This window comes from Grus americana, chromosome 2, assembly GCF_028858705.1.
Source record: "Grus americana isolate bGruAme1 chromosome 2, bGruAme1.mat, whole genome shotgun sequence".
NCBI lineage: Eukaryota > Metazoa > Chordata > Aves > Gruiformes > Gruidae > Grus > Grus americana.
The window spans coordinates 56,820,191-56,846,506 of NC_072853.1; the positions used below are offsets into that span (position 1 = coordinate 56,820,191).

General features: G+C 43.0%; 1 protein-coding gene across 2 annotated transcripts in view; it reads right to left on the bottom strand.

Annotated features, from left to right (window-relative positions):
- Positions 1-4,574: 4,574 nt before the first annotated feature.
- The window catches only part of APCDD1 (APC down-regulated 1), a 32,146-nt gene continuing 10,404 nt past the window's right edge, over positions 4,575-26,316 (bottom strand). For both annotated transcript variants that reach the window (XM_054817487.1, XM_054817485.1), the window contains 3 exons: positions 25,107-25,638; positions 10,720-11,041; positions 4,575-8,708 (listed from right to left, as the gene is read on the bottom strand). In XM_054817487.1, the coding sequence (XP_054673462.1) occupies positions 8,257-8,708; positions 10,720-11,041; positions 25,107-25,638 (1,306 nt within the window). In that variant the 3' untranslated portion in view covers positions 4,575-8,256. The remainder of the gene's footprint in view (positions 8,709-10,719; positions 11,042-25,106; positions 25,639-26,316) is intronic.

Below are 26,316 nucleotides of genomic sequence, written 5' to 3' on the forward strand. Positions count from 1 at the left end.
AAAAAGTTAACTTAAAGAGACAAGGTTTATATGATTGCAGCATCTTTGTGCTGCTTCTCCCTGTGTGAATTTGAAATCTAATTCAAGCCACATTTGATAGAGAAGTTGATGTTTTACAGATACCAACTACCTCCAATTACAGGAAAATTAGAGCTGAGATGAAAGACATTTAAATTGGTGCTCCCATCAAGGGCAAGCCTGCACAGTAAGCCGAAAAGATACCTGTCCTGTGTGCTGCTGTCTGACCAGTTAGTGTTGGTGTGCTTGCCAAGCTGTCAGCATGGGCACCCATCAAACACCCTGGCGCTTGTCAGCAATGTGGGTGAGAGACAAGTGTATTACCTGGGAGCAGGTTAGCAGGGATGGTGGGGGAAAAACTCGAGCTGTCACTGGAGTAAGCTCATGGCAGGTGTGTGGGGTGAGACAGGAGTGTGATTTACCTGGGGACAGGAAGGAGGTGATGCAAGAAAATGCTACAAGTTGGAAGAAAGTATAACCCTGCATGTATGTGTCCTCACTGCTCTGCTCAGGCACTTCAGAAATACCAATGATTTAATGATTGCAAATGGATCAGAGAAGAAATCCGATCTTCAGAGGAGGTGTAACTGACCTCACAGCTTCTCTTAGACCAGTAATTTAAAAAAATAAGCTAATTGTTGTTTTATGAGTCCACTTGTAGAAATTGCATTTGTGGAACTAGAGGCGTAGAAATGAAGCTGCTAATTAAAAGTATTTTCAGCAAGGAAACCAGCAGTGTATGGACAGGGGCCTCCTGATCTCTTTGGCTACTGCTCTGAGAGTGCAACACGGAAAGCGCAGTGCATGACCCAAGTCCTCCGGCGCTCTGTGCATGCAGCGCAGCTCGTTAGGTGAGCCACACAAATGTTAATTCCCCTGTGGGCAGGTGTAATAATAGGGTTATGCAAAACTGTGAGGTGCGCCTGTCTGTGTACGCTCATATTTACGTCTGATCTGTGAACAGAAGTCTTTCTGGGGTGCCTGCGTGCAAACTGGTGGTTACAGTGGACTGGGTTACTGTAGGACTTTAGGTTGTGTATCATGGTTGTAGCTGCTTCAGTTGTCTCTACTAATCCATATTCCTCATTTAACTGTTCCTAATTTTTGAGCTACTTTAAAATTGCTCATTTTCAAAGTGACTGGGTGCAGAAACACTTCCTTCATTCTTGCCAAATGGGAGCTGCCTTGTCCAAAACCCTTTCCCAAAAGCTCTCTGAGCCTCTGCAAGTATTAGAGACCTTCAAAGAGAAACAGGAGGCTTAAGCAGGAGGATTTTGTCACAAGGTGAATTTCCAACATCCAGAAGCATTTGCTACTGCTTTCATGAAGTGCAAAGATCTCAGCTGTGAATGCAAAAGCATTTTTAGATTTAAAGAAAATAAGCTATTTTCGTAGGAAAATCCTTCCCAGTCTCAGGCCTGATGGCCACTAAGTCCTATATACTCCCTTTCATGTGGCTACACATTGATAGTTATCTCCTAGTCCTGGTTGGAATCATGGAACCTAAAGCATTTGCTCTTATAATGGGGCGAGTCAATAATAGTCTAAGATTTAGAATTAGACTGTCAAAGTACAGTATTTTTTTAGCATATATAGCGTATTTGAGAGTTTATGTAGCTCTTAGAACAGTTTTAGTGAATGTGTGATTCAACTCATTAAAAATGTTGGTAATTGCATGAATAAAGTACTTACATATGAGCTGTATATATGTATATCATTATGTTTTCCAGTTGCCATTTAGATGGCAGATGGGAATATGTTGAAGCAATGCACACTGTACAGTTTCGTAATAGTGTTTTCCTTCTAGTACTAATTTAAAGCAAAACCTGCGGAAATGGTTGCTACAGCCTTGAACATGCAGTCATTTCCCCAGTATCTCTTACGGAGTGTAGAGAAGAGATTCCTTTAGTGCATATTGTATAGGTTCAACAAGTTTTGCCTTGATTGTATGGCACTGGGCATGCGGAAAGGGCTGCAGCGAAGGCTGCAGGAGCAAAGCTTAATTTGGGCGTTTCTTAACTCTTGAAAGCGTACCTTCCGATTTCTTCTGAGTGTAGTTCCTCTAATTCCATTTTTTGCTACTGCTCCCATGCATGGTGTGCCCTTCTGGTAAGGAGAGAGCATCTTGTGGCATGAAATTGTAGTGTTAGTCTGATCCTCAGGGAAGACTTGTAAATATCTTTAAAAGATGTGTGTATGTTTTATTTTCTGTATGCTAAAAATTCAGGCTCAGCAGAGAAGCTGCTTTAAGGGCCAATACAGGTTTCCTGTTAATTTGCCCAGTTACCCAGGCTCTGATGACCCTTCCTCTCATGAAAGACATGGTGTCACCCTCTTATCTTGCTGGCGCTCCTCTGCTCCATAGTTGCTACCTTACCCTACTGAGTAGTCTAAACTAATTGCTATTATCAGACTAAGGGAAAGCATCCCTAGCCTCTGTTTAACTTGAGCGCTGCGGCTGCTGCTTATTATTCGCGATAAAGGAGACTGCGAACCTTAAAAGCTCGCCTGGTTTTAGTTTCCCAGCTCCCCTAACCATAGTACCGTTGTTTTGGGTTTTTTTTTTTTTTTTTTTTTTGAGGGGGGAATCTGGCAGGAGAATTAACGTTCAGCAGGTTTTAGCCACCAGATGGCAATGTCTCCTCGGCCCTCAGCGCTCCCAGCCCGAGCAGCCGGCCCCTGCCCTGAACCCATGGGCCGCCGTCACACGAACCTGCAGGAGAGTTCAGATATATAGCTCTTTTCTGTGGCAGAAAATTTGGGGGTTTGTGTGTCTCTTGTTTATAGCCATGAAAGTATTAATTTTGTTTGCTGGTTGGTTCCAGCAATGCCTCACAGGGTAGTTAGTAAAGCTGATGTCTAGATATTGTTTTAATCATCTTTAGGGGTCTTCAGGCTGCTTTTTGGTGCTAAGAGAAAAATGATCCAGTAGTTGGACATTTATTGAAAGAAACTGATAACGCATGTGTCTGTCTAGCAAGCGTCTGTCCTCTGGATGAAGGTCCGTAAGTCTGACCCCAGGCTTTTTCTGTGGGTGGAATGGCAGAATTCACCAGAGTTAATCTAGGAGATCTAATTCCTAACAACTCCAAGTGTAAACTTTTTTCCTGGCCTTGGTTAATTTCTTTATTTGAAGACAGCACTATCCTGCGCAGCATGCTTTCTCACTTTCCAACAGACTGTCTTGGAAGTGGCAGCAGATAAGGACCAATGTGGTTCCCTTGGGGAAAGGGATGTTGGAAGTCGTGTCCACCCTCTTTGAGGTATCAATCACATGCAGTTCTCGTTACTGAAAAACACGTAGGAATTACTTACTGTCTTTGCGGCTTGGTAGCACCGTAGCTGGAATCCATCCGATGCACTGGTCCTATACTCTGGAACAGACTTGTGAAGGAGGAGGGGTGGGGAGAAGGTGCATGGCAAATAATTGCTGACGCCAACAGCACTGTTTCCTTAGCTGTTGAGGGTACTAGTAGTTTGATTCCTCACAGAAATGTTTGTTTCTGCCTGATTGAGCAGTGGAGTGGAAATTTTGTTTCTTCATTTCCTTATTATTATGAATTGCTGGCAGCAAATAGCAGTTAAAAAAATAACAGTGATTGCACTAAAGAGGAGAAGACTAGAAGGAAAAATTCTTGGCAAATATTTGGAAAATTATGGAAAATTAACGAAAAAATTTAGAATGAGTGGTGCTGGTTTTTCTTACCTAGCCTTCCCTGTTGTGTCAGGAATGAGTAAATTAAGCCATGTAGAATCTATTTACGCCTGAATTCAACCATACCCACTGCTTTATGTGGAAGGGAGGCCGCTTCATTGCACACTGTGACTACTGCATTTGGAGTGCCTTGTAATTTAGAGCATGCTTCCTGAAAATTGAGGTAATCTTTCAGTGATTTCCTGAGTCACTTTTGCAAACTCAGAAATTGGTCAACTCCAAAGCTGGTGGTGGTGGAATTCTCCTTGGCTTCATTTCACCTCTTCTTTCTTTGTGTGAGTGATGCAGGAGCCAAACTGCACAGCACTGAAGATACTTCTGTTGCCCTGTGGTTTTCTTTCCATTCTCAGTTAATTGGAGTTTTTTATTCCGCCTTAAGAAAAGTGTCCCTGCTCCCCCCCCAAGGTTGTAGCCCATAGAGCAAGTGAGATGGAATAGCAGAGCACTAATGCTGTTTTGTTTGCTTACATCTCATTTATGAAAAATATTTTGGTTTGAAATATAAAGAAACCTTTATCCTGAAACAGCTCCTCGGGCCCTACTCTCCTTGCAAGCCAATGCCATGGTTACTCGCTGGGCACTTCCAGCCCCCATTTTATTCAGAGATCCTGAAGATGTGCTATGAAACACAAATCATCCCTGCTGTATCCATCAGAGCTGTTCTAGTGACATGTTCTCAAGCAAAAATGTTTTCTTGTGTCTATAGTAAGAAATTAGCTTTTCTGTGCACAAGTTACTCAACAGAGGGGTTTTTGGTTATCGCTTTCCAAGAAATTTTTTTACAGGTAGGAAGTCAATGGAACAGAAAACTAACATGTATAGGAGGCAAAGAAATCCTTAATTTTTTCAGTTAAGCTTTTTTATTTCAATCAATAGTTTAACAAGTGCTTAAACTTCCCCGGCAGTTTAATCTGGAACATAGTTGAGAAGAAAAATATCTCCTATAACTTTACAAAAATAGAAAGTTTTTTTTTTTTAAATCCTGCACTTTAAGCAAGCACACTCCAACTCAAGCAAGACAGACATTATATCTTAAAATATGGACTTCTGGTCATAAAAATGACATTCTACCCCAGGCAGCAGGCACAATATGTAAACGGTATAGAAACAGTGTAAGAACACTTGTTTTGATTTTTCTGATCCCTTTTGTCCTTTTTCTTAAATAGAATCTGTTAAAACAATTTGCACAAGAACTTCTTCAGGCTACCATTTCTTGTGTCAAGTGGTTCCTCGAGTAGGATATTACAGAGGGAAGAATTTTCACCTGTCCTGGCAATGTTGGCAATTATTGAAGTTACCAACATTGTTTCATTTTTTTTTTTTAAAGCTTCTGCATTTCAATATGGGACAAATCACTCAGTTTGTAGGTCTTCCACTGCTAAACCACTTGTGGCTTAACTTCTTTAGCAGCCAGGGCTGCCAGCACATGAGGTCAGGTTGGAGCAATAAAATGAATGGAATATATTGTGTCACAAATGTATATGGTGCTGTGCAGCAGTTTAATTTAGCGCGTGATGAAACCAAAAGATCATGGAAGCTTAGCTCCTAGTTCTGTGCCTGTAGCCTAGGAGAAGCCTTGCAGAGAATATGGATTGGCAAATAAACTGTGCACTCTGAAGACTTACTTATACCTTTGTCCAACTTGGCTTCTGTTGGCTAATAGAATAATAAAGAAAAAATATATAGGCACAAGGAGGGAAGCTGGTGCAGCATATGCTAAGAAGCCAGATCATAAAATTATGTTTCTGGTCAATGCTACAAATAAAATAGAGAAGCCCCAAATCAGATTTCTGGCAATGCATTAGGAAGGCCTTTTTCAAGTGCTTCCTTTTTAACTATCTCCAGGACAAAAAAAAAAAGGGAGTTCTTCTACCATTTGTACATTGTATCATGTTTGCATTTAGTTAGGTAAGCCTTGGAAAACCTAGATCTTTGCAAGTCTGTGATTCAAAACACAGGTGAGACAGGAACATGCTTTTTAGCGGTAAGAACTAGACAGGTCTTTCTCTTGAAACTGTTGTAATACTTCTGACATTAAGCAATGTACAGAGGAGCCATGAAGCACTAATCAACTGTAGATCACTGCCCTGATGAGTATAGAACATCGTGCTGTGGAGCAGTTCCTTTGCTCTTGGCTTCAATCCTGCATCAGGAGCATGTGCCAGATTGCAGCTGGGACTGAGTTGTGTGTGGCACTTGCATAGGGAAGGAACAGTCTGACAGCTCCTAGCCATTGATATTTTTTCTAGAGATGAGACCACCTACCATGGAAATGGTTGATGGTGGTGGAAGAAGCTTGTCTCATGTGATCTGAGGAACATCACGCCATACCCATCCTCATAAATAGAGACTAGAATGAATTCACTCATGCCACTGTCTCGAACAGAAGTCAGAAGCAAAGCTAGTATTTGAAAGGATGTGTTTAACTATCTTGTAATAGTTCAGTAACTCAGTTGGAGATAGGCTGGTATAAATCTGCTGAACAAAAAACCCAAGTCTAGCCAGAGAAAATCAAACTCCTTCCTGGTTCCTAGCTTCTCTGCCATCCTGAGCTCCATTCCTGACTCGTAATGAGTTTTCTGTGACTTTTCATCTGTCTGAGGAAAAAAATGTGAAAGATGTGATCTGACCTGGCAGTAAGTCTATTATACTGTTCCTTCTCCCCTTCCTCCTGCTGTCTCAAAACCAGATGAATCTGAGGAAATTCACATCCAAGGCTGATACTAGCTTGGAAAAACTGTCAGGGTAGCACAGACTTCGAGGAGGTAGGGAGCCTGAGCATAGCTGTTTGCTGCTTGAATGGCTTTTTCCTGCTGTTTTTGCTAGCAAGGTCCATGTTGTCACTATGTTTTCAGAATGCTTTTGCTATAGCAGACAGTATGGAGACCCATGTAATGTAAAGCTGAAAGACCCACAGTCAAGACATACCTCTCCTATGATGCTGGAAATAACATATTAAAGGCTTTTTTCTCTGCTGGACTGGGCAGCTAGAAGCCACTGATACTGATGAAGAAATGCTATAACCTTACTTCTTATGTTTCTTACACAGGTTCCTGCTCCTCCTGCAAGCCAAAACGTGTATATCAGTAAAAGCCACAGCCCAAATGGTGCAAGGTTAAGCTGCACCTTCAGCTTGCTCCCCATTAAAGTAGGGGAGCATGGTTTATCTATGAACTTGAACCTTCTTGCTGGCCTTAAATACCTCCAGAGTCTGCTTTGATTTGTGTCAGTGCACACAAGGATGTCTTTGTCACTGGGGAAACCCAAGGGGTTTCAGGGCTGTGCCTACCCACCTTCCCAGCAGTGCTCTCCAAACCAATGCCAATTTAAGCTCGGTAAAACCACGGTATGTGTTGGGACAGTCCCACTAGGAGAAAAGGGAGAGGGCAGCTGCATTTGTGCAGCTCTTGCTCCTCCCTCTGGTATCACTGGTCCAGTCTCTCTCAGATGGATGTGGGCCTGTTTCTGCCTGCTTTTTTTGCTCTACGATGGGGCTACGGTGTGCTTGCTGCTGAAACGCTTTACTTGTTCCTACGTAAGATCACATCACTAAAAATACACTGCTAAATAGGGTTGCAGAACATATTAGACCCCGCTTGTTCCTTTACTTTGTCCACCTGGCTGCCACAAAATCCAAGGCATGAATACTGCACGTGGAGTATGTAAGGCCTCAGGAACATTAAAGCAGAAGTTGTCCCTGCAGGCTTTTATCAGCAACTTTTGTGTACTGTGTGCATCCGACAGGAAAATGCTGCTTCTGTCTGGCTTTAAGGGGGCTTGCTTGTAACTATTTGCTAGATACAAAGGGAGGCCTCGAAGCAATTACATAGCTAAGGAAGTTGAATGAGAAAATATTAAACCACTGGTTATTTTTACAACTTAACAATTGTAAAAATAGCTTCAATTACTTGGAATATTTTTTAATTAGAGGTATCAACTGTTTAGCACTATATGAATGGAGGGCTGTTGATTTGCTGTTCCTCTTTGTGTTAGGAGCTGAGAGATAACGACAAGATGAATCTTTGTGGCTTTCCTCCTTATATGTACATCAGAGCTGTGAAGTCAGAGGGGGAAGTTGCTACCACAGTACTGGCACGACACCGAGCCCTTCCCCAGAGATAAATTCTGATGGGAAACCCAGCGTTGGGAGAAGAGTACCACAATGGTAAGATGGCAGAGATGACTGAAGCAGGATCGTAATGTTCACCCCAGCAGTTAAAAAAAAAAAAAAAAATAAAAGGAGACACCCCTCCCTCCCCCCAAAAGTCTGCAGTCCTAAAGTGCAATTACTTTTGTGCAGTCATGTCAGGCCAGGGATCAGACTGGATGAAGTTCAAAGCACAAACATCAAACGAGTGCCGTTCGGGATTCGAGGAGGAGGGGGAACGTAAGGAAACGAACAACAGTTCTCAGGCATTCAAGTGCATCAAGAAAATAAATGTCCCTTTCTTTCAGAAGAAAAACAACCCCCAGTCTGGTGGAATCCTGGCTTTGTAGTCGTGAAAAATAAGTTTTTTTCACTTCTAGCTGAGAATGTCCCAATATGACACAGTACAAATAAACAACACCAAAGCAAGAGCTGGGGATCTGGGATATTTTTCCGGTGCCCTGCTGTTATACAGCCTTATTTTATTCTCCTCTGGTGACTCTTCAGATCTGGGTACTGATGAAGCACACTGAATTAAAGGCATCTGGTAGGAAGTGGCTCTCTTCTCCGGTCGGTCAGGGCTGGACCCGTCGCTCGGTCTCTGGCCGTTGTACAGCAAGTACCTGCCCCGGGCATCCTGCTCCATTTTGAAGATTTCGTACTCAGTGTGAGGTAGGCGGATGCCGAGCGCGATGCAGCCATTCGTGTGGGTGACATCTTGCTGAACCCCAACTTGCCAGGACCCCTGTGCTCCGCACTCATTGCCGTTGAAGACGTTGAGCAGGGAGGCTGTGGATATATCCATGGGAGTGACCTTCATGTGATTCACTGCAGGAGAGGAAGAGAGGAACTATTAGCAAACGGACAAAAACAAAAGCAAAGACGACGTGCAGATTGGAGTGTACCTGTCAAATCAGAATTGTCTCTGTTTGTTCATTCTTAAAGCAATATTTTATTGTAGCCAGCAAATCTATTTGCATAATTTTACATCTTTGATGTAATTGCTTCTCGTACAGAACACACACACAAAATCACTTGAAGAAAACCTGATGGCCACATATCTCAGTTGGAGGTTAAGCAGAGCTTTTCATAAATTCCAGGCAATCCTTTACAGATAAAGCCTAGTTGGTTATATTAGGAGACAGGTAAAAGAGGAAACAATAAAACTTTACTCATGTTTTATTACCATCCATATTAATCCATAAGTAGGGCTATTTATAATGTATTTTTCATTATTTTTTTAACATGTTACCCTGTAAAACTAATGAAATAATTAGTTCCAACTGGAAAATTTGGAAAGTGCCACAGCTGCACTATCTTCCTATATTTCCTGTGCTTTTTTTGCATGAATTATAAAGTAATGCTGAACTACAGAGAGATGCTTTGTGTCATATCTAAACAGTGGCTGCAGCTTGTAGTATCAAATGTGGAAGCACTGCAGCTTCTTCAGTTCCAAGTTGCCTGTATTTCAAAAAAGCTTAAGGCACATAAAGTTTTATTTTTCAGCCAGTTTAAAAAGTTACAAAAAGCCAAATTGAATGAGCCTATGGAAGCTGAACAGAGATTTTTCCTGGTATGTGTTTCACCTGTATATCAAGAAAAGAGGGTCTGAAAGGATCAATGCTGACCAAAACAGAAGCAAATAACCAGCTCTCGTGCCTCCTGAGGCACCAAAGTCCTGTATATGTCTTTTTATAGTAAGATGTGTTGGGAATTTTATTCTGAGGTTTTATAAACAAGATATTTGACTCAATGGCTATACGGTTCACATTATTTGTCCAAGCTGGTGTAAAAAAGTAATCTATAGATAAGTGAACCTAAATTTTTACCAAAATCAAATGAGCGACCTTGATCTGTGAGGTAAATTGGCATACCATACACCAGAAATTCAAGCAAAACCTGGATTTCCCCCCAGGAGCTGAGTTGGGACATGCTGCATGCAGCTGTAAAGAGCAAAAGCTCTGACAGGCAGGTGTATCTCCTGCCTCCTATGAAAATCCTAGATTAGTAAATTTTTTCTTATAGTTAGATGCTTTCCTAAATTGGAGCCATACAAGAAGCTATATGTATCTCACACGAAAACTGAAATAAGCAGAAGAGCCCACAGAGTGCTTAGGGCTTCCAGAGGCTCTGCTGGGGCCGGCGCCATGGCGGGACATCGTGTTTTGGAGAAGTCTGTTTGTATGAGTGGTTAAAGCCACTGGGCTCTTTCTAAGCGGGGTGCTATGGGGCTGTTTGCACAGGAAGGCTTCTCAGCCGCATGGACCTGGACAGCGTCACCACTGAGCGCTGCTTCCCAAAGTACTCGAGGGGTTTTGGTTAGATGCATCCAGTCTTCACTGTGGTGAGATTAATCAGAGCTGTCTTTAGGGACATCCTTACTTGCTCTAGGGCCCCTTGGAAGCTGATGAAAAGGCACATGCTGCTACATCTGTCTCCGACAGAAAATGATTTATACCACTTCTGGCCTCAAATGCCTTCTGAAGAAAGGAGCCCTAGGACACAGATCTAATCTCAGACACTTTGCTTAGATGCTTGAAGTCTGGCCACTGGACTCCAAGACTTAGTGATGCGAAATCTTATTTTCTCGTGCTGTACTTAAAGATCTCTGCCTCAAATGAGTATTGTTCAGTGGTGTGAAATGCTGTGCAGCTGTATAGTTCGGCTGGGCATTCGCACAAAGAACTTACCAAGAAATGACTAACTAACTTACTAAGAAGTGACTAACTCCTGAAAACAACAGTATGAAATCATCAGCAACCAAATCGTTATGAGCGAATTCTGCCCTGGTCCATAACTACGTGACCGCCTCCATCCCCAGCGTAGCGAGCCACTCTACCTTTGAACACAAACTCTGTGCCGCCCATCACTTTGGATGAATGCACTCCCCGACTGTAGCGTCCCTTGGCGTAGATGGTGAAGGTAGGGTGCTTGCAGATGGGGTCGGAGTAGTGGTAGTAGTGACCTTCCCAGGTGTTGTTGTTGTCATGGAAGATGAAGTGCCGAGTGAGGAAGAGGACCTCTGGACGCACCTCGCAGCGCTGGCTCACCCACTCTCCGTGTAGCCCTATGGTCAGATCCGCCTTGGGGGGTAAGATGGGAGGATGGTGCTCGTCCGACCGGTAGATGATTCTGCACGCGATGCATGTGCGGTCGTGGTTCTGAAACGAAGCAGAGAGAAATCCTCATTAGGCGTTATCTGTGATAGAGGGCAATGAATAGGGCCAACAATTTCATCCTGAAGTGACTCCAGCTCCACATTTTAAGGAATACAAGGTCATTTCTTATTTTGTTAGTGTTCTCCTGCAGGTTCTCACCCTTCAAAGCACCTGAAACATGGCACTGTTTGGTTTTGTATGTATAAGACTGCACAGCAGGAACAGAGTTAGGAGATTAATTCTCTCATCTGTATTTCTCTGAAATGAGCATTTCAGTTCAGCTTTTTATTTGATTTAGAAGAGGCTGATTTTAGCCTTCAAATCATACAAGAAGCTGGCAGATGGTAATTTACTATGGTGGAGACTTGGCAACTCTTGTGTTAGAAATTAATACATTTGCTAAGCTCCTATTCTGCACCTGTCTTCCTTTTAGTTGTTAACTTTGGGTATCATAGATGGGCATGGGTGTCCTAAGTACGTTTTCCAGTTGGGTAGCAGCCTGGGAGAACAGTAACCAGCGATTTTAAACTTTTTCAGCTTTTGTGAGCCCTAACATAAGCTTGTGAAGTGTACAACATGGCCAGCTGCTGCCAGACACGGTGAAAGCTTTATGGCCCTCTCCAGCAAGAACGGGGTCCATGGTGCCTGCTGGACTCCATGGCAGCTCATCACTGTGAGCCGAGAAACGGCCTCAAGCAACCGGGTACCCCCAGCCCCATCCACGAGTGCTGGGGGTGTCTTACGAGGGGCGTGCAGGCTCTGAGTCCGTGGCAGGAGGGGAGGGAATTTCACACTGAGGCTTCCACCACCTGACATCAGAAACTGAAACTACAGGGACCTGTAGGTTGCTCCTAAGGCTAACTGTTTCTGCCTCTGCAAGGTTTTCTCTAGTTGGCAAAAGAGTTTGGCCTCTCTCTCCTCTTTTCAAACTGTATTTTGCATTTTTTCAATGGCAAGAGTGACAGCAGCATTAGCATTTGTCTCTGCTCTGCTAAACCTTGAAGTAAATTTTATGGACCGATAAAGGATTACGAAACTAATTTTTTAGCTCACTTCATTGATGACAAATAATTAGACCAAGAAGAATAAATGCTGCCCCGCAAGGTAAAAGCAGTGTTTTCTGTCTTCCTGGTGCTTGTTTTGTGTTGCTGATGAGCTATTTGTTTACATCTCGGGACCTGATGGTAGAGGCTTTCTAGTCGGCTGGCGACGTGCGGAGGGGCAGCACTCTGAGCTGTAAGCAGGCTTATACTCAGGGTGAAAGGCAAAGACCACACAGACCTTCCTGGAGAGAGGGGGATGCACCGGGTGGGTTACTCATATCCCCCTTGTTCAAGCTGCGAGGTGTCTTCCCAAGGTGCAAGTCAGAGTGCACTGAGTTAAGAGCTGAAGCTCCCCATGCAGCCTCAGGGAGAGAGATTTATAGAAATACTTTTTCTTTGCGGCCCTTTCCAGCCCTCTTTTCTGAGATCTCTCTGAGGTCCCTCCGTACCATAAATGCTCATATCCATCGCTCATACTCATACAAGTCCACGTGAGCTGCTACGGACTCAGCATTTCCCCACTCGCTGCCTTCAGCTCACGGCACACTTTAGGGGTGACATTTACACAACTTTCATTAGTGCCCTGAGTTTCTCCAGTCATATGACTGTAGGTACCTTCAGAGAATCAATATACAACAGGGTTTATATTTGCCCCTACCCCAGACAAGACAAGACACCAAAGCTCAGCGAAATCAATGAAAGTCCGCTGTTCTACATCCCTGGGAAGTAGAATAGCGGTCTGTGTGCTAAATAACTATAGACGATGTAGATCAGGTTGATCTGAACCAGTGCTGGCCAACAGCCCCGCTTTAAGGAGGAAGGAGGTTGGACTTGGTGACCTCCAGAGGGTCTTTCCACCCCAAAACATATGGTCTTCTGTGAACTACGTGTCAGCATGCTATTGAAGTGGATGCAGTTCTTTCCCACTGTGGAGCTTGTTAACTAATTTTACGATACATTTTTCAGCTAAATTCTGCAAGCAGGTGCAAGGGCCATTAGTATCTTAGTGAAAATACAAAGAACATTTAATTGAGTAATTTAACTGCAACTGGTGAAGTTAGCACAGACTTGTGCCATCGTAACTGATAGCAGAGGCTGGTACAAAACATCTGGTTCTCCTGAACACTGAAAGCACTGATAACGCATAAGGACTGAGCCTTTTCTGAAATTGCAAGTTTCAGTTTCGATTTTCTGACAATCAAGAGAGGAACCAAGATCCAGTTATGTTTCCTATTTTGCTCTAGATTTCTTGTGTGGCCTTCTTATGTGACTTAACCTCATTCCATAGAAACACAGACAATTACAGCTCTTCTGTTTGGGACAGGACTGGTAGGAGCCTAAATAAAGACACTGAGCTGTCAGAAAGCAGACAGAAATTTCAGAGAACTCGATATGATTAAAAATAAAATAATAATAATTATTGTAAAAAATGTGTGTAGCTCTATTCCTGGAACAAACCTTCAAGTACAATCTGATGGAAGTCCAGTGTCCACCTTTCTCTTGCCTGCAATAAAATCTCAGCAGGTTTCATCTGCAAGCTTGTTTGGGACTTACAAAACCGGTCTGTTGAATCCCTAGCTCTCTTCAGAGGACGTGAGCCATTTTCTCCGGAAAGCGGTCTGATTTAGTGGGTGGTTTGTGGTTCAGTATTGCTGGGGGGCAGATGACTTATAGGAAACGAGCTGGTGTTGGAGAAAGGTGGAGACTGCGTAGGCATGCCTCGGGCAGTGGCAGAACTGCCCCCTTTCCCTTGAGCTCCAGCCGTGAACGGGGATGCCAGAAGCTGAGCATCCACCCTGTCCCAGGCAGCGCTGCTGGTGCTGCAAGAAACCTGTTGGATGAGGCATGCGGTTCCGTTCGCTGCCAACCAAAGCACCAAAGAAACACGCATTTTTGAAGTGTAATAGAAATAACACTTCGCCTTCTTGGAGATCAACATCCAAAAGATGCCGCCGCTGCCTTGCACGGATGCCTGCAGTGATCCAGGCTGAGGGGTTGCTCTGTGGAAGATGCTGGTGTCTAACAAGCTCTCGCAGCGTGGCTGTCCCGCCATGGGGCAGGCTGGTGTCACTAACACTTTAAGGGCTAATAAACTGCACCGATGACAGTAACTTTATTGCTGTGATTGCCCCACTTGCATAAAGTGAAGCAAGAAAGCGAGGAAAAGACAGTGTTATAAAACTAAACATAGCTTATATAAGCTGAATTGGTCAATGGTAGAAGGCAATTTCTGCTACAGTCCCTTTTCTGTTGAAGTGAAGTTGAAAGCTCTTATGATCTCCCAGAGGAGACACTGGCAGAGCAGCATGGGCCAGCCAGGGTGGTTTGGTTTATATTCATACTTCCCTCTCAGGACCCTGTCCTCCACAATCAGTTTGTGAGCCAAGGCAATTTAACCTGGGAACCAGTGGTTTCTGTTGCCCTTGTTCAAAATCTGAAGAAAACCAAACAGAAACCCAGTGTGTTGTCTTCTTGGTCACCCTTAGCTGTTTGTGGGATTCCTCTGTTGTTTCTCAGGTCTAGTGAATGGTCTAGAAGGAGATCTGGAATCAGTCCTATTTGAAGCAACTTTTTTTTTTTTTTTGACAAGGAAGCACTATCAAGCATAAATATTCTTTTTACCATTTTTCTAGCTGTGATTTTAGGTTTCTTCTCTCCTCTACAACATTAGAAACCATGGGTATTACGAGTCAAGGCTGGGCAGGGAATATTATCATTGTTTGATGTCTTCTCCGTCACACTGGGAGTGTAGAAGGTGCAGACTGGTCAGACCTGTGGCTACTTAGTCCCTTGGCTGTGGCCAGCAGCAGAGTGGGCAGAAGAAGGTCCATGCAGCTACATGGTGGAAAAAAATTCATAACTACAAACAGCCCCTTTCTCCTTATCGGGAGTGGGTTCGTGCCTTGAGGCACACAGAGGAGTCACTTCCCAAAACTTACAAAACTCATGCAGTGCAACTATGCTGGCTGCCATTCCACTGTGAGTGGAGGTGACTCCTTGGGCAAACTCAAGAAAGGTCCAAGTTAACTCACAGAAATCAAAGTGAAGTTTAGCAGTATAAACACTTGTCTGTAGCCCATCTGGCTCTTTGACCTCTGTGATCCATATCTTGAACTGCTGTAACTCTGTGCAGCCCTTCTAATTCCAAAGGCTTTGCACCAGCTCTGAAGGTCTGGCCAGTTGCACTACTAAAAAATATCCAGCTTGGCAGCCTTCTAATTAGTGACAACGTGCCCGGATGAAGGGGCTGAGGTGAACAGACACTTTTTGCAACAAATGGGGAGTGGGACAGGTAGAGGTTGGGGCGGTGAAGAGAGAAGCAGAAATATCAGTGTCACAGGCTGGGTCAGGTACCTCGTACGGATGTACCCTGAATGCATCGCTTCCCTGAGACCAGCACTTGAATCTAAGCCTACTTAAACCTTTTTTATTTTCTGTGATACTATCTTTCACAGAGTTATGAACTTCTTAGTGGAAGAATATGCCACATGTAAACTCCTTCAGTACGGTTTTTGTCCAAGTAATGGATGAGAGAAAGATCTAGTTTTGTTATGAGGCAATTGGACTTAATTATGGCATAATCTACGTTTAACAATTGACTGTATTTTTCACTGTCGTTTTTTCAGGTCGGCTGCTCTTGGCTCTTAATTACACTAGCTAAAGCTTTGCAAATCACTCCCTTTCCATGTGACTCAGGGAAAGATTATTTTCTAAACACAGACATTCAAAGAAAATAGAGAACAGAGGCAGAGGACATTTGAGTCCAAACATGATAAAGTACTCTCTAATAAAAAGCTCATTTGGGCATGACATAAACTAAAAAGCAATAAAATGAGCAGTGGACAGGATGAACATCTGTTCTATGTTTTGATTATCTTAGGTGTACAACGTACTTAATAGCGGGGTCATGCTAGAAGGACCAGCCCCTGAAATGGCTGCTGCCCAATGACTGGAAGATCCCTTCCCATGAAGGGTGCCTCCTTGTAGCTCTGCAATGCCAAATCAATGGTGCCTCAACTCCTTGCCCTCCCGGGTGTTTCTTTAAAGCCAATTTCTGAATTAATCCATCAGGCCATGTGGGCTAAAATAAGCCTGAATCTCTGGCTGGAAACTTAGTTCTTGTAGTTGAGGAAAAAATAGTTTGTGATCTGAAAATTTCCACCAACATTTTTCCTTATCCCTCCCTCCTGCTGCCTCAGCTGAAGTGGTAACAGGGCCAGAGAGCTCTGGAAGCCAAGCAGGGAGGTTTCTAATAAAAAAAGCAACCAAGGATGAGGTTCCTTGATCTTTTTCCCAATTGCTGTGGATAGTCAGAAACATAAACCCTCTCAGCATAGTTTAATTTTCTCTTAAGTTCTACAGGATTCTATGGCTGCCTAGGACTAATTTGCCTCTAATCATTTCATAGTGCTTTTTATGGCCCAGGCCAAAAAACTAACACGCAGCTGGGATGCTCTCTGAGCAATGGTGAAATGAGCTTTCCATAACACATAGAAAGATCTTTTGGGAAGGTGTTTTAGTTTTCTTTGAACACCTTTGTGTTTCAATGCTGTTGTTACAGAATAAGACAGACATCTATGGACCAAACCCTTTTCAAAATGTACAGAAAATCTACCCTTTCCTTATGGTTCAAGCAGAAGCTGAAATCAATGTTTAATATCAAGTAGAGGGCCTGCAGGATATACTGCAAGTTGTATTTAGGGACAAAACAAACAAGCACTAATAGTAAAGAGGAAGCTGAAGATATCATTATTTTCAATTAAACACCTTGTTCAAACATATTTGCTCTCTCCCGCATCTATCTATTTATTCTTTATCTCCTGAAAATGTGTCTGTATCTCAATCCAAAAATTTTAAACCATGATTTGTCTGAAACAGCTCAAATTGTAACTCAACCCTTCTCTTGTAGAATTACAATACATGATTGTTCTGATATTTGGCTACTTACATAATGGAATATTAACATTATCTCAACTATGACTTACTGTTTTTTAAGGGAAGATTCATTGCTTAGACTACTTAAGAGTCTGAGAGATGCAGTGCACTCTTAGCAGAACAGACTAAAAAATTAATATGATATTTTTCATTAGATTCTTATTTTAAAAAGGACATGGGAAAATACCTCATTGAGTACACAGTCTGAAGGAAGAGAGATACATAGCAAAATTTTGTTTTCTGGTATTCAATTTTTCTCTGAAAAGCAAATGTTTCTCTTCAAAAAATGCAAAAAGCATTTTTAGGGGATTTTTTGGTATTTTTAATGGAGAATTTTGGCCAGTTTCTGACAGGCTGTCTCTGTCATCTTTTACAGTTGCAAATAGTTGGTGTTTTACCAGACCAGACACACTAAGAAGACAAAAGCATAGAAGGTAGGGATGTGTAGTAAGCTCCTAAGCCATCCAAAAATATGGCGACTCCTGTTAAAGGAGACCTGGTGTTGGAGCAGACATGGGACTGCTGCTGTTCAGAGCTGACCTGGGCTAAGGAAAAATCAGCAGACAATTCTGAGAAGCGGTGAACCCGATTAGTTTTCTCAGCATTTTGTTTTATACCTGAAAGGTCTTTAAACTTGCATGAAATTACACAGCAGTTTCCCAAAGTATTTGGGAAATTATCTCTCCTTCTCTTTTTATCTGGAGCCACTGCACAGTGGACACATCCTTCCTATAGGTTAACCTGGTTAAGAGATTAAAATATCAGCTCTGCCTCAGCAAGACGGAAAAGCACACGCTCAATCGGCTGTGCCACCTCTGGGCTCCTCCTCGCTCTCCTCTTCCCCCCAGCAACGCCAGTGTCAAACCAAAACCCAACCCCAAACCCTAGGCAGAGCAGTGGCTTCTTTCTGTAATGCCTCCCTTGGGGCTCAGGCCTTTCAACTTGCACTTTTTATTCAAATCTAGATATTCAATGTGGCCTCTCTAAGTACACCCTTCCCCCCCTGTCCCCCATACCATTGCCAGCTGGGCCTGGTCTCTCCTCAAGGACTGCTGCCACCACCGCCCCACTCAGTAACCCCACGCTGGTGAAGTCAAATTTCAAATTTCTGTAGCAATATCCTGCCTTACCAAGTCATGTACTGACATTAATAATATTTCTACAGCGCTTTACTTCCACTGTCTGAGCCCCCAGGTCTGTGCTGGTGGCTGTAACGTGGGGAGCTTGTTTGAAGAGCCAGGATCTCAGCTGATATAAACCCACCACTGACCAGCCCTGATGTGCACTGGTTACCGGTGCGTGGCAAGAAGCAGGTCTCTCGTTCATGGTTGGAGAAGGAGGACAGGTTGCATCTATATGGTATTGCACTAGCAAGGGCTAGCACTCAGCGTAGCCTTGTTGCAGGGAGGTGTGCGGTGAGGGACCAGGTGCAAGGTTTCCTCAAGGGCAGGCTCAGACCTGAACTATGCGTGCAGTACAGACCTAACTGGTGGCCCGGGACCTTGCAGGGTCCAACAGTCACAAAAGCTGGGATAGGATGTGAATGCATGTATTACCATGAGGGAAAGTCCTGAAGAAGAGGGGAAAGAAAAGACGCTCTTCGCAATGATCTCTCACACCCACCTGAATACCGTGTGTCATCGGCAGGGCTAGATGGGACTGGAACGCGGCATGCCTGGTCAGGATGCTTTAACCTCACCACGCGAGAAAACGAGGTGCCAGGTTTTAGTGTTAGTACCTGAGTGCTCCCAGGATGAATACAAATGGAAACCCTTTGGGAGAATGTCAGTTCAAGGAAATGCTTCCGACTCAACAAAACAAGCTGGATGGCTTTGCCTCACATTGCCAAGGAGCCGAGTCCAAAGAAAGGACACTTTTATGAATTGCTCAGTATAGTATCAAGCTCCGCTCCTCCACCGCTCTAGATAACTGCAGACCAAGACAACGCTTTAACAAATGGCTGCAATCTCTCTCCACCACAAAAGTGATAATTTGCAGGCTTTCCATGACCTCATATGAAGCTGAGTTGGCTAATGTGCATTAGGCTGGCTCTGGGGAGTTGACAAGCACGGTTGACACAGTTATAATTCAGCCTGCCAAAGGGAATGAAGAATAACAAAGATTTAAAACTTTAATTAAAAATCTTGAAGCAAGTGAAACGCTGGAGAGAGTGGTAACTCCTTTGCAGGGTTGTCAGTTTGGGATTTCTTTTGGTGGGGAACAGAGGAGCTGCAAGCAGGAAGGAGGGTGGAGATGGGTTCAGATTTATCTACAAATGCGTACCATATATTTTAAGATATTGAGGAATGGTTTTTATTAACTGCTCCCATGAAGGGAAAGATAATGAAGGAATCCAAAGGCACTACCATTACACAACTGTCTGATCTACAATCTTGATTCTGTTGCACAATCCTGCATAAAACTGAAATAAACACAACTGACTTGAAATGCAAAAGTCTTCTGGTTGTTCTTTTCTGATATAAACTACTTTAGCCTGGACAAAAGACAAGAACAAAGAGAAAACCAGCCTTTTTCTCAGATGAATGTGCGTGCACATCATCTATCCCATTAGAATGATACTAATTTATGTTAACGTTAATATTTTGGGAAGTATCAACAAAATAATTCCTTGAAAACCCACAGGGAGAGCTTAAATGTTCATCTCGAGGAACAGAGTATTCCAAAATAAAGCTGCCTTATGTGTTTATTAAGCCTTTTAAAAACAACCTATATAGCCCTCTGAACCACGTAGCAATATTACCAGTGAGTCCTCCCTTCCCTCTTACAAAAGATGAAGCAATTGTGGTTAGATGCCAACAACAAGGAAGGTGTCAGTACTTTAGATACATATGTTGAGTAGATCTGAAGGCCCCTGTTTTATTTTTCTAGGCTAAATAGTTAATTTTGATCCGTGGTACTGTATTTGTGTTGGGGCAGGCTTTTACTGCAGTTGCAGAACAGAGATAGTCAAGTCAACAAGGATGAATAAATAGGGTTTCAAAATCGACAGTTAGCTTTTGAAGGTTCACACAGAGAATGAAAACCAACCTTCTGCTTCAGTCCTTGCCTGGCACTGGTGTAGGCAGGAAACGCAGGGCGGCACCTTCAAAGGAGCGCTCTTCTGCAAGGCCACGGCCAACACTGCTGCCGAGCGCGGCAAGGACCAGCCTCAGCTAGAAGCTGGCTACTTCTCTTATCTCTGCAGGGCATCACACGCACTGTTATTGTTCACAAACCTGGAATTAACATATTTGAACATTCTTCTGGCTGTTCTTTCTTCACTCCCATCATAATTTCCCTAACCAAGAGTCTTTTCCAACTAATAATGAACAAAAAAACCCCTTCAAGTGTTGGCTTAACCTGGAAGTCTAGTGGCACTACTCTGGCAAACAAAGGAGTTTTGTCCTCCAGAATTACACTTCTTAGTTGAGATAATGTTTTGCATATTTCTCTGAGGCACTTCACATGTTTAACATCTATTTATTAACTTGCTCTCGCATTTCCCTGGGCGCTCCTCATGTATATAGCATTCCCCTATAGATGAAGTCACTGAGTTTCAGAGATGAAGACTCAAATTTTGAAAAGCACAAAAAAACTTTGTGCACTTTGTCCTTTCACCGCCTGGCTAAAGGAAAGCTCAAGCTCCGGTCTCCCTACCTTGAATCTTTTTTAGCTGCAAATGCCAGGTGCTGATGAAAGACAGGTCCCAGCAGCGAATAAATTTGTAATAGAGAATCAGTCCATTTGGACTTGCATGTTCAAGGGAAAAATGTCTTACTGAAAGTGTGTGGCCAGCAAACGTTTGAATGTGGCAAAGGTAGAAGGAAGGTTATCCTAGCATGTTTTAGGCTTCTTGTGATGTTCCAGACCATTCCAGCCTTATTCCTAAATAATAATCTAACTGGAATGACTGGTCATCACAGCCCTGCTCTGATCTTTCCCGTTACTCTGCCAGATGATAAAATAGCACAAGGAGTTCTTTGTTTACAAAGCACTATTGCTGAGGCAATTCGATATGAAATGTGTCCCAGTATTGCTGATGTACACATTTCCTCTAGTTTTAGAGCAGGCATCTCTGAAAACATCTTCTGTCCTTCTGCATAGCATTGAATACTGCATTCAAGCCTTCCTTCATGCTACAAGTCCCTGCGTGCATTTGCAAATAAGGTGTGATGATATGACCAGTCAGGCTCCTTGGTGCTGTCCTAACTGGGAATATTTTGTATAATACACGCAACAATGCCCAAGCAGTTCCCCCGTCCTGCCCTTTCCACCCATGTGCTCTCTCATGCTGGATAAAGAACCTGCATGTGCAATAGCTTGAATCCCTTGATAAACTCGCAATGTCAAGATACATCAAAGATGTTCAGCCCTTTTCATCAGCAAGTCCTAACTGATATCTTGAGCAAGGCTAGAGGACTGCTAAGATAAATCTATACAGTGACCTAGTCACCAGCTGCATTCAGGAACTTCCATGTATTTTACAGGAGGAATTTGTGTAAGGCACACTCTTATCTAAGAGAATTTGTAAAGCCTGAAGATATGACATATTATGTATTTTTTAAAGTTCCCTGATTTTATATGAACACTTGAGATACGGTAATCTGTGAATTCATTCAGATTTGTAGCTCAGTATAAAACTGTCTGGGTTTTGGACAGCCTTTTTGATTTACCACCCTGTGGTGAAATTGCTGCAGGAATCTGGAGAAGGTCCAATTCTATTTGTTTCAAGTCCTGATCATGTGGCTTTGGCATTCCTAACATATCCAGCAATCATTTGCTTTTAATTACCATTCATTTCAACCACAGAAGTAATGAATGTGGCTACCACATCCAACTTACAGGCTGTGTAAACTCTTGAGCTGGGTGGAACTTTCTTCTATATAGAGGCTTAACTATAAATTTAACTCAAAATGTGAATCCTCTTAACTTATTTTAGGCAGGCCTTTATAAGTTTAAAATAAAAATAAATAAAAAGGAAATGAAAAAAGCCTTAAATGAAAGATTCCACACAATACACCTGATTCACTTCAGAAGCAATTTCCTGGCCTCCCCAACGTCTTGGTATGACTGTAGAAACCTTAAAAAAACGAAGTTGATTTAACGTTTCTATTTATTCATGGTGTCCAGTTTCCAGAGGAGTCTGTGACTTGTAGTTTTAAACTCAATTTAGCATTTAAACTCATTTTCAGCTGGGTCCCAGTGGAGCAACAATTAGAAAAGGAAAAGAGTTCAAAGAAGAAGGGTTATAACCTTTCAGCGGTATGTTTGCCCGGACTTAAAAAAAAAAAAAAAAGCATCTCTGTTACTATTATTCCTACATTTGGCAAACACTAGGTCAGACAGCCGGGTTGCGAACCTGTTGTTAGTATAGAGAATTTCATGGTTAGGTACAAACCAACACTCAGAAGTCTTTCATGGCAACTGAAGCAAAGATTCATTTTTAAGGGGTACTGATATTTATATCATGCTGAAAACTTAGTATCAGCAGGCCCAACTTCTCTTGGGAAAAAAGAAATCTCACATCAAATCTGAGCAAGAGCAACCTACCAAAAAACATAAAGAGAAGCTGCGCTGTCGCACACTTTAAACTTCTGTTAAACCTATGCATCTTTTGCTGTTGAAGGCTCCAGCTGAGACTGGTGTCCCAGCAATCCACGTGCTGTATGTATACATTGTGGGAGCCAAGCAGGCCTTGCAGGCAATGGTTGGAGGAGAACCAGACACCATAACTCTCCAGAAGTCATACCTGGCCAAACTGGGAGTCGAGCAGTGGCCTGCAAGTCAGGACCTGGGGCCCCCATTATTAAACTACAGCGGTTTCATCATGGAGAGCTGGAATCTGTACGTATTTTGGTGTACTCAGAGTTAACCTGTGCTTTCTATAGTAACAGCACTTTCAGTAGCCAACAGTACTCTTATGAATGGGCTTCCAGCGTCATAAATTCAGTTTTGAGATTCAGCCTCTGCCAAGACCTGGCTACCAAAATTCTTATTTGGAAGCACTGTACTTCATGAATACCAATGGATAACTACTTGGCTTGTTTGCTTTTCCCCTCCCACAGTTCTTGTAAATATATGATATGGAAGCCTCCCCTGGGAGCCACACCGCAGGCTCTCCCTGATCGGAGCGCACGGGTACCCCTGGGCAGGACCTGCCCGTTCAGACACACGGGACTGCGGGATAATGGCATGCCGGGTGACTCAGGCAGGCTGAGGATGCTCTTATCTTCCACATAGAGATGTCACCCACTCAGGTCAGAATGGATCGGATCATGCCTGAAATAATGGGCTTTGTGAGCTTCAGTGGTCTCACAGTTTACTTAGTTAACCTGGCTCGAGAAAGAGACCTCTTATGCAGATTTGATCCCTTAATTTGAGCATTATATTTTTGAGCCATTATATTTTAGAGGCAAAAAGTGATGCTACAGTAGCAGAAGAGACAGGCAGGAAAATTGTTACCAGTGTGTCCTAAAGTTACAGCAGACCTGGACAAAAATCTTATTTTTATAAATCTGGTTGGCAGTACATCTGATCATTCTGACTGTAATGAAATTACTACAAGGTGGAAGTGTAAGTGTTTGCTATGTTATCTATCAGTGCATAATAAGACAACTAGATTTGACCAGATAGACCTGAAAAAATAATCAGCTAGGGTGAATTAAATCAAGATTTTGTCTGTTTCATGTGGTCAGAAAAAGATCTGCTATATTTTCTAGAACAGATACAACATGTAGCTGGTGTCAGATAATTTGTACCTACAGATACCTGCAAGAAAGAGCTTTAGGAAAGAACCTTTGCTCCCAAATAAGCAGAGAAAAAGTTGATGTGCTTGTTTGAATTAATTAAAGAAAAGTAAAATTGCTGAATCCAACATTTTGATGAGGAACGTGCTGTGGTTCATCTGCTGCTGCTGAAACTCTCTACTTTGGGAAGACATATGTTTAAAAAGAAAAAGCGAATTTGTCCCTGGTCACTTGAAGAGAGCATAAGAATGACAGACAGAAATGAGAGCAGCTTTCACACAGAGACATAGTTGACCGTGGATTAAAATTATCGCTAGGCCAGGCTATTAAAACAAGGCAGATCATCTAAGGTCCCTGTACTATTGAAATTTCATGTTCACAGGAGGCAGACAGAACCCAGGATGGACGGTTTTGAATGGAAGGGAAAGCCAAGGCTTTTCTCATCGAAACTCCTCCTTCCCCTGTTGTGTTTCCTGCTATTGCTGATAACCTGTAGCTGATTTTTGAATCAGTTGCAAAAAGATGATTAAACCCGGTGATAACGCATTAGCTGGAAGCGATGCTGTGGCAGCGCCCAGCTGGAGCACACCAGTGGCAGCCGGCAATGTGGTTCCAATCGCTGCCTGCCTTTGAAATGTCACCAGGAAAGATCTATAGACAGCCCTCCTGCTACAGACCATCAGTGTCTACTCTTCCTGTTTGATTTTTATTTAACTTACTATGGGTTGATCAGTTCCCAATGAAGCTGAGGGCACTTTGAGGCCTCTCTGAAAACTGAATTATCAAATGGAATTAGAGGCCCATTCAAAATTCACCTGTTTTTCATTTCCTTGCACTTTCATGTGTCTACCTTCCAACTCCCTCTTCTTCTTTCTCAGGTTAGGGATCACCCAGCTTCCATATACTGATACAATTCGATCTCCTCGCTCCCTGGCACTCCCGCAGCTACACAAGCATCCACTGATGCCTGCTTCTCTTGTCTTTTCTCAGTCCCGTATCACTCTCTGTCTTCTCAGCTGCTGGCTGACAGCTGTGGTCCCAGACAACCTCTGCATACAAGTCTTTGATTCCATCTTCAGAGTGGTCATATTGACCTTAGTTCATCAGACTGCTTTTTCCACATTTGATGCAGTCACATAAACCACAGGAGAGTTCCTATTCTCACGAAATATGCTCTGTGACCTTTTTTTAATTGGCTACATCATCTATAATGGTGCAATCCACCTCTTATTTTAGAACCACATCTACATGTTAGGTTACACTAGTGCACTGACTCAGAAGAGCTGAATAACATGGGCTTTGCCACTGGCATCTTAGAAAGAGGGTGTATATACATGCACGTACCTTGGCATTTTGAAGAGGAGGCTGATAACTAGAGGGCCGATAGTACCTCCTCTGAGTAGCATCGGTATGAATGTCTCCAAGAAATAGCTCCTCCACAAGGTGGTCTAAATTATGGTGCAGGTACTGCTTCTCCACACGGATCAGCTGGAGTTCGTGCATGGCAAAATTCAGAGCTTTGGTGCATTCACAGCCATTCTCTTCTCTCAGCAAATCATAGCTCACATCCTGCTCCCAGGGGCTATCTTCTGGTATAAATCCAGGACACGTATGGTTCACCAACTCGCTTAATTTTTTGGCTATTGCTTCATTGTGGCATATGATTTGTATGTTGCGTAGCTGATAATCAGCTTCGGTACCCCCTCGGATGATCCAGGATGCTTGGCGGAGACGTATTTTGCCACGTATAACTAATGTGTAGATAGGATTTGTGCAGCGATTGCCACCGTAATAAAACTGATAGGCCTTAAACGTATTGTTGTGGTAGAACCTGTAAGATCTTGTGATGAACTCTGGGCCTGCTCTAACTTCGCAGCTGTTAGGGAAGACAAAAAGTGATGGAAACAAAATTTTACCAAGGTGGCACACCATGTACACTACAAGCAACAAGACTGAGCGACACTGCATGGGTCCACAGAGACACTGGGCTGCTAATGTCCCTGTGGCATGAATGGGAGTAAATAGTAACTAGGCATCTGTGGCCTGCCAATTAACCAACAATTTCCTCTGCTGTTATGCTGTTATTAATACACTGCTTCATGGTGATCATACCTAACTAAGGGCTTTGTCTTTGTAGGTTTAAATACTTTCGCTTTTCCATTTTGTTTAGGGACCACCATGTGACTCAATTCTTCTCTGAAAAAAAGTAGCAGCTTCTTAAACATCTATTCTTCTCTTTTGCATGGTAGATTTAGCAAAAGAACTGACTGATAACATCAGAAAGTGAAATGCCAAATGTCCACAGAACAGTACAAAGAACTTGCTCCTACAGCTGCTGCAGAAGCTTCTCAGTGGAGCTCCACCAGCTCTAGTCTGCAGAGGACGTGCGGGATTGTGTTCTCAGCTTTTCCACTCAGACTCTCAAGAGGGGTGGCAATTAATGCAAACCTCTGACCAGTAATGCAAAACTTCTCTTTGGCTTGAATTTGGACCATGCGATATTCAGGTTTTGTGGGGTTTTTTTGTTTTGTTTTTTGGGTTTTTTTCTTTTTTC